The sequence below is a fragment of the Neophocaena asiaeorientalis genome, unplaced genomic scaffold, assembly GCF_003031525.2.
Source record: "Neophocaena asiaeorientalis asiaeorientalis breed wild unplaced genomic scaffold, Neophocaena_asiaeorientalis_V1.1 scaffold123, whole genome shotgun sequence".
Taxonomy (NCBI): domain Eukaryota; kingdom Metazoa; phylum Chordata; class Mammalia; order Artiodactyla; family Phocoenidae; genus Neophocaena; species Neophocaena asiaeorientalis.
Genome location: NW_020173666.1, coordinates 12,416,472 through 12,424,910, shown reverse-complemented (window position 1 = coordinate 12,424,910; position 8,439 = coordinate 12,416,472). Strand labels below are relative to the sequence as shown.

The 8,439-nt window shown below is 46.2% G+C and overlaps 1 protein-coding gene across 1 annotated transcript in view; it reads right to left on the bottom strand.

The window, feature by feature from the left end:
- Positions 1-633: 633 nt before the first annotated feature.
- Positions 634-8,439, bottom strand: part of TULP4 (TUB like protein 4) — a 169,853-nt gene continuing 162,047 nt past the window's right edge. Inside the window, exons 14-15 of the mRNA XM_024747852.1 lie at positions 7,114-8,433; positions 634-5,429 (exon numbers count right to left, since the gene is read on the bottom strand). Of these exons, the coding sequence (XP_024603620.1) occupies positions 5,313-5,429; positions 7,114-8,433 (1,437 nt within the window). The 3' untranslated portion in view covers positions 634-5,312. The remainder of the gene's footprint in view (positions 5,430-7,113; positions 8,434-8,439) is intronic.

The window sequence follows — 8,439 nt, the reverse complement described above, 5'->3', positions numbered from 1 at the left end:
TTTACAACAGCCAGGACATGGAAGCAACCTAAACGTCCATCGCCAGATGAATGGATAAAGAAGATGTGGTACACACAGGGAGATCAGCTCGGTGCTTTGTGACCACCCAGAGGGGTGGCAATAGGGAGGGAGGGAGGGAGGGAGATGCAAGAGGCAGGGAACAAAAAAAAAAGATGTGGTACATACATATAATGGAATATCACTCAGCCATAAAAAGGAACGAAATTGGGTCATTTGGAGAGACGTGGCTGGACCTAGAGACTGTCATGCAGTGTGAAGTAAGTCAGAGAAAAACAAATACCGTATATTAACGCATATATGTGGAATCTAAAAAAATGGCATAGATGATCTTAGCAGAAATAGAGACACAGATGGGTCCTCTTTGAAAAAGCAAGGAAAAATAAAACAAAAACAAACACAAACTCATACCAACTCACCAAGAAAACAGCACAACCTCTGACCTCGCAGAAAGACCAATGATGATAAAGATCTCAGGTGTCAAAGCAACCCCTGGCAGTAACCCAGGGATCGGAGAAGCAGCTGGAGGGTGGGTCATGCCAATGGAGAGCGGTGATTTCTTCTCAAAGGACTCAAGACCGCATCTGAATTCTGCACACAAGTAACTGGTTTGTTTTTGATCTGTAAAATTTTATTAAGCAATAGCTGACAACTCTTGCAACTTCAAATCATCAGGAAAAAAATAAGGAGATTAATCCATTTCAGTAATAAAGACAGAAAATACTTTGGACAAACCACGCCATTTTGAATGCAAACCATTAATGCCTTCTAGAATACCTCCTGCACAATCTAATAAACAAAATACATAAGAAGAGAGGAAATAAGGGTGAGCTCATTAGAATGCAAATCAGAAATCTCAACAGATCTTGCTTGGAAAGTAAAACAAAGCAGGATGCTGAGTTAAAAAACGAACAAACCAACATGAGAGGGATCAGGCACACACAGCAGTGCGCCACTCCCAAGGCAGGGACAAGAACATGCTGGTGGTCTGGTTTGGTCTGGGACCTGTGCACCTGCATCGCACACTTACAGTTGGGGGGGGGGAGGAAAAAGAAAATGCCAGTAGTAATAAACTCAGAAATTATATCCAAATTTACAGTACCAAAATAATGCATTTATAAACAAATGCAAAAGCAATACCCCTTTGGTAAATAACACAGTGCCTTTTTCAGTCAAACGCATAACCCATGCTTTTCTACAACACGAAAAAAATTTTATCTACAATAAACGAGATCTTAGAACCCTCCCCCTCCCATTTAAAAGAACATATAAACAGAAAATATAGGTACAAGTAAAGTTACAAGAAAATTGCACAAAGAAATGAAAACCATAACCCTTCAGAGCTTCATCAGCCAGGGACAAGGAAATACACAAAAGGTGAAGAGTTTTGAGTTGTGTGCTATGACAAAATTCCAGGAACTCAAACAACATTTGGACACATTTTGTTTCAGCTAACTTTGCTCACAACCACTGACTTGGCCAAACGATAGATGGCCCACAAGGGGACACAACGGGTTCCTTCTCGAGAAAACCTTCTGAACGCAAAGCTCGTGCAACACCGCACTGCACGGCACGCTCCAGAACTCGAGCCGGCCTAGGCATATACTCCTTTGTTCTTTTTTCAACTCACTCTTCAGGGCAAAGTGGTGACTTATTTTAGGGCTGTTCTCTGGGGTGTCCACCGAGTAGGGCACACTCATGGAGAGGCTTCTCTGTCTTCCCTGGAATCGGTGCTTTTGTATAATTTTACGAGAACAAACATGATTCCAAATGCATTCGTTTCTAGAGGTAAACCTTCCAAAGATATTATTTTAAATGCACTGGTTTACATTCAGTAGGTAGCTCATTAATACAGGGAAAAAAAAATTTCTCTACAAAGGGCAATGTCTTGAAACCTTCCTTCCAAGTTTGTAAAATGCAATTGATGAAACTGTTACATTTTGGGCCCTCAAGCCATTCGAGCTGGTCGACAGGAGTTTAGAAAATTGTCCAGGCCATCCTTTCTTTTACAGACACACAAACGCAGGCCCACGGTCACCCTCCAGTTTTGTGGCAGAGCTGGCTTGATCCCGGGGGTCTCCTGACTTTCGTCTATGATTACATGTCTTTGCATGCCCTCGTGGGGCACTCGATGAGGAAGCAACAGCCGTGGATGAAAACACTGCAAACCCTCTGACCTATCCTGCCACGAGAGCGCTGACATCTTCCTGCTTTCTTGGTACCGGTTTTTCTTAGGATATACATACATTCAAATGGGTATATGCTATACTCAAAGCTGCGCCTTTGGTCTGATGAGGTAAAACCAAATTTAAAACTGGTTCTCACGTCTGTTAACACACCGCTTCCCTCAAAAAGGCCTGGATTCTGTATGTGGTTGGCTATTTACTGCGCTAATGTTTTTAACTTTACAGATTCACTGAGGTATCTTAATATTCGTAAGTTGCTATTAACGGACGCTAAATATGTAGAATTCTGCTGCTTACAGTACTGACTTTGGTAGCATTTAATAAATTGAGACTGACCGAATGGAAGCAATTTTTAAAGTAAGTGAAAACGTCACCATTAAGTGAAAAGACACGCGTTGCCACGGCCGCAGACGCCTGTCTGACTGGACTGGGGACTATGTCTTCCTTCAGGCCAGGGCCGCAGAGCTGAGCGACCACGACCACCACTCATGCAGAGACCGCCGCTCATCCAGAGGCGGGTCCAAGACGGAGGCCTTTGTCCCCAGGTGGGGAAAAGGTCCTTTGGGGAGTGAGCTAAGAATTCAGGAAGTTTAGGTAATTGTTTGTGACACACACTCACTTTCTCTTCACTCACGCATCTGGAGTCTTCATTCCAAGGATTTCCCTCTGTATTTTGCTCTTATTAAGAAAAGTTCTAAAATGTGGTCTTTACATCTCAAAAACCAGTCAGAACTTGAAGAACTGAAACTTACTACTATAATTCCTTTCTTGTGCTACTCTCATTCTCTTAAGTCTCATTTCATTTCACCTTTTATTTTCATTAAAAATAAAGTTTTCAACAGAAGGGGAAATAATATTTTAGGATACGTTATCTCAAAGAAATCTTCTCCTTTTATATAATTGTTACCACAAAATAAAAAAAAAAAGAATTGCTTTTAAAGGATCAATAGGAATTTTTCCCAATCAGAAAAAGTTACAAATTGTCCAGTAAAAAAAACCTTCTATCACATCCTTTTTATTTCTTGCAGCAAAATATACTGCCACCAAGTAAGTCATTACATACTATTTTTCTAAATAAATAATAAAGTGGGCATAACTCACCAGAACATAGTAACAAAATAATTCCTACGAACACTATGAAAGCAAGATAAATAATTAACTTTTGGACACTAAAACAGGGGAACTGCATTTAAATTATTTAGAAGTAGGCTATAACCATTATTGCACAGCTGATAATAAGCACTGAAACATCGTGTTAAGCTACAGAAACTCATATAAAAGAATCATATAATTCTGAATACATTGCTAAATTCTTTCTGGAAATATTTACCCACCAAAGAATCTGGTTCAATATTTTAAAATATAAAGTGGGAAGCTCTGGTATTAGCTGGGAGATGTCCTTCACCATCTTTGAAACCTCACCTGTGTTTCTTCTGGGTCTGAAGAAAATGGTAAGTGATGTCATCTTGCACTGGGCCTGTTTCTTTTCTAATTTTTAAACTAAAACAGAAGATTGAAAACAAATTTTTTTGGGAAAATAACGTTTCTGCAGTATCTTCCACCTGTTTGTTTTCAAACAAAATCCAAATTTAGGACCCTAAACTGGTAGACAGTTCTTGTGTTCCTGCCCTAAAGAACATCACAGATATCAGTAACTGAAAACTATGAACTGGGTCTTATTATCAGGGCTGAGTATTGCCCTCCGTGGAGGGGGAGGTGGGAAAAGAGAACCTCTGGATTTTTTGTTGTTGTTGTTGAAATTAACAAAGAATAGTCAACCAACTACATTAAGTACTGTAACTTTAACCACATCCTCCCAGTGGTTTATCTCCTCAGTAAACAGTCTGTAAGTTAATAAACAACTTTTTTTTTTTCTAGAAAAGCTTGTGGGGCTCTTGTCAAGAGTTGATCATAACTCTTATCTTTTCATACCCTGGCAAATGCCTAACATTTCTTTTGCTGCATTTCTAATCTGTTGGAAAACATCTCTAACCAACTGAATTTTAATACAGCCCAAAAGAGGAAAGGAGTGCTTTCAAATCAGTGTTGTCAGCATTTTTAGAAAGAGCAAGTGTATAGAACAGTGTTACCTAATGGGGAAGACACCGCCTCCGGCACGGTTCCCAGGTTCAACAATGCGAGGGGAGAGGGAGTGAAGCCCACTTCTCAGCAGCGGGTCTCTTAAGGAGCCACCACCGCAGCCCAGAAAATCGCTGTCCCACACCACACTACTCGGGGATCTTTCTCCCGAAGTCAATCAGACTGAATGATCGCTGACCCAACGGAATTCTGACGTATTAGGAAACTAGTGGAGGCTTCAGTGTAAACCGCCCCTGAAGAGGAGCGTGGCCCTCGTACTGCTTCAAGTCACACGACGTGAGCCACCTGCGTGAACACCTGCAGGAGATCCTTCCTCGCCCGTCATCCTTTCCCCTACGAGCTCACGAGCAAATCGTCTTTATACCTGGTAATAGCACCCCCATAAAACGCCTACTTTTCTTAGTCAAACACAGTGCATTTGCCAAAATACCCCTCATTAATCAAGTCACCTCTGGGGGAATAACATAATATGCGTGAATGAAATGTTGTCCCCCCAAGAGAACCTGTACCTTCAGGATTTTTTGGTTGTGTTTTTCTTAACAAGTTTTTTATATTTACACTAGTAGTGATGTTGGAGGAATAATAAAAGCTAGATGTCGTGGAGAATGAAAACAATGCACACTCCTTGTCTAGAAGAACAGCAGGTGAGAAGGCAGTCTAACCTTCCCTCTGAAGGGCCCTTTGTCCCGTCGCCGACATAAGCAAACCCAGTAGGACATTCCCACGGTGACCACGCCTCCTAAACACCACCAGATAGGTGCCTTGCACCCTTGGCTTGCAAACACCGCTCTCCCGTATTTTACTTTTGTTTAAAAAAATAAGAGAAGAAAAAAAAAAATAAAGGATAATAAAAACCCAAACAAACAACAACGAAAGGTCAGTGCCCTCCCCTGGGCCTGACAGACGTTTCCAGTTTTGCCCTTGTCTTCTGGTCCCCAGGGCACCAGGCCGTGCAGGCTCCTCCAGCGTCTGCGATCAGACTGCTTTCTCCTCCCCACACCAGTCTCTTCATTTGAGGCGCTGGGTCACGTTGGCCAGGGCAACTGCAAAGGCCTGCACAGCGGAGAAGGGGTACTGGAAGTCCAGGATGTACGCGTTGCCGTCAATCCTTCCAAACTGCATCACCTGGGGTGAGGGTGGGGCGGGGAAGCAAAGACGTTAAAGGAAAACCTCCTTGTGGCTCCTGATAGAAGCAGACAGCGCGGCCTGTGAGATATTTCTGCCAACAAAAGCGACTCTGAAAAGCTTCTCAATCTAACTATGAGTTTGTCGGAAATAAACAGATGGAAGAACATGTTAAATCGTGCAGTGGGGAGGCCACAAGCAAAACTCAGAGCATGGAAAGCTCCGCGGGTCAAAGGAAGTGGTTTCTCCACCAAGGAAACAGAAGGAGAAAGAAAACGTAGAGAAAAAAATCTACAGGCTAAAAGAGGCTTAAGAGAACCACCACCTGTGATCTGTCAGATGTCACGCTGCTCAGAGAGGGACCAAGCAGAGCACACGTGGTCCCCCTTGCACTCCACCTCCTGCACCTGCTTTCCTGTCACCCCACTGCTTACTGTGACCACACTGTATCATGTTATTATATGATGTTACATGTATTTGTTTATGGTCTTTCTTCCATTTTTGTAAACTCCAGGAGGACAGAGATCTCCCTCCCTCTGTTTTCCTCAGTGCTCTAAATTTCAGCACTCAGAACTGGGGTTCCCAAACTCTCTGTAAAGGGCTGATGATAAAATATTTTAGACTTTGTAGGTCATATGGAATTTGCCGCAGCTACTCAACCTCTGCTGCAGGGCAAAAGCAGCGCAGACAGTACTGAAATAATGGGCGAGGCTGTGTTCCAGTAAAACTTTGTTTATATAACGAGGCTGCAGGCTGGATGGGCCTGTAGGCCGTAATTTCCCAACTCCTGGCCAAGAGGATTGCCAGGCATATAGCAAGCGCTCAATCATCATTTCTTGAGCGAATTAATGACGATGAGATTTAAATATGAGTGGTGAAGGGAATTTCCGGGATGGTGGAGAAGGGCAGTCCCAGAACGACAGCTATGCAGTGGGACCACAGCAACAATTCCAGGTTGGCGCAGGAAGAACTGACAAACTACGCAAAGCGCTCAAGTGCACCAAGAAAGAGAACTGGGGAAGGACTTAATAACAGAAACACAGAAACACAAGCAAATGAACACTGGGTAATTATTACGTCTCGAGTAAAAAGCCTACACGATAAAAAAGGAACTGTAATGAAACCCTAATACATGGCTCAGAAATGAACCATATTCAGTGGCACAACGAGGGGACCAATGACTACTGATTTACCTGCGAAAAGGGGGAAGGGAAAGTTCACATGTTGGGGGGCGTTGGGGTGAAGAAAATGAACCCCTATGGTGCTCAGGAAGAAGTCATTACATGCCGCGCCAAACTAAAAAATCAAGAGATAGAAGTAGGAATGTGTTCTTCGCAAGTACGGTGGCAAACACCAGAAGCAGCACACAGACTTAGTTGTTAGAGCTGGCCTCTGGAGAGCAGCTGTGGGCAGTGGGCAGGTGCCTGCTATTTTCCTCATGGGTCTCACAGAACCATCTGACTTCAAAAAATCAGGAAATGCGTTACTTTGGGGAGAAATAAAGAAAAGATAGCAATAGGCACACTGAAAATTACAAGCCCGACCGGCTCCAGCTAAGAGTCATCAGCCGTTTCCCACATTTCCCATCTGGCCTTCATAAAAATGCTCCCGATGGCCAAAGTCCAGAGACCTGTCAGGACCAGAAAGTGGCACTCTGGCCACACCCCAGCACATGGCTTCTTACCTGCCGCCCCTCCAGCTCGATCTGGAAGTTCTTTGCCGACTCCTGGGTCACCCGCCCCCCGAAGTCCAGCTGGTACACCTGGGTGGCCTCGTTCCAGAGAGGCTGCTTGTTGGCCATGACGTACACGAAGCCCTGGCTGCCCAGCCGCCCGTCCTCTTTCTCGCTGGCTTTCCTGCACTTGAACTCCTCCAGCTCGCTGGCCGCCCTCAGGCTCCTCTTGCTCTTCCAGCCCTTCTTGCTGCCCTGGCTCTGGTTCATCAGCTCGTCCCCGCTGACGAACAGCTCCGGCTCGCTCTCCGAACTGTCCTGGAACTCATTTGTCTTATTCAACTTCTTCGACTTTAGCTGGTCTTTCTGACTCTTCACTTTCTTCTTCTCTCTCCCCAGGCGGGGGCTGGAGATCAGGGAATTAAAATCACTCAAAGTCCGAGCCTCCTTCTTCACTTTGCCTTCAGTGATGGCCTGAACATTTCCCTCCTCGGCCCGGCTGTCCAGCCGCTTCCGGTTCTTCTTTCCGAATTTCTCCGTCCGCTGGGGCACTGGGCTCTCCGTCAGGGAGAGGACTTCCTGGAAGTTGTCTGCTGTCTCTACCATCACCTCTGTACCCAGGTGGGTTTGAAGGTCCGTGGGCGGCGGGGACACGAGGGGCTTCTCCACCACCAAGTGCGCCTTGGGGGGAAGAGCGCCCTGGGGGTTCTGCACGGGCGGGCACGCGCTGTAGGAATTCCAAGGGTGCAAGGCGATGGGTGGCAGTTGTAAACTCGAGCAGGCGCTGCTTCCCGGATACATGGGGGGCAGGGGGCAGTAGGAGAGGCTGGGCGGGTAGGCCGTTTGAAGAACCACCGCGGACTCCTGTTGCGCAAACTGTGCTGGGGCCAGAGCGTCTTTCGGGGAGCAGGGAGCCTGCACCCCCGTCAAAGCGGAGGTGTTATAGCCTCCCGGATAGGGCACTCCCATGCCATAGCCTGTCTGGAAAGTGGCAGTAGGGCTGGCGGGAGGCTTGGGGGAGACGAAGGGCACTCGGGACACATCCAGGTGCTGGCTCTGACCTACCATCAGAGGGGACAGCTTCAGGGGGTTGGGCACCGCGGTCTGTGCTGTCCTTTCCTGAGGAACCCAAACATCCTCCCCCAGCACGGGGTCCCACTGGTAGGGGGGCGGCCGCTTCACGGCCACAGCGGCTTCGCTCAGCTGGGGGTGCCTCAGCGGCTTCTCGGCCTGACAGTGCTGGGCCAGCGCCTCGTCCTCTGTGAAGGCCGAGTTGACGTAGTCAGCGCGCTCGCGGGCGCCGTCGCCCGCGCTCAGGAGGCTGTAGGACGACTGGGA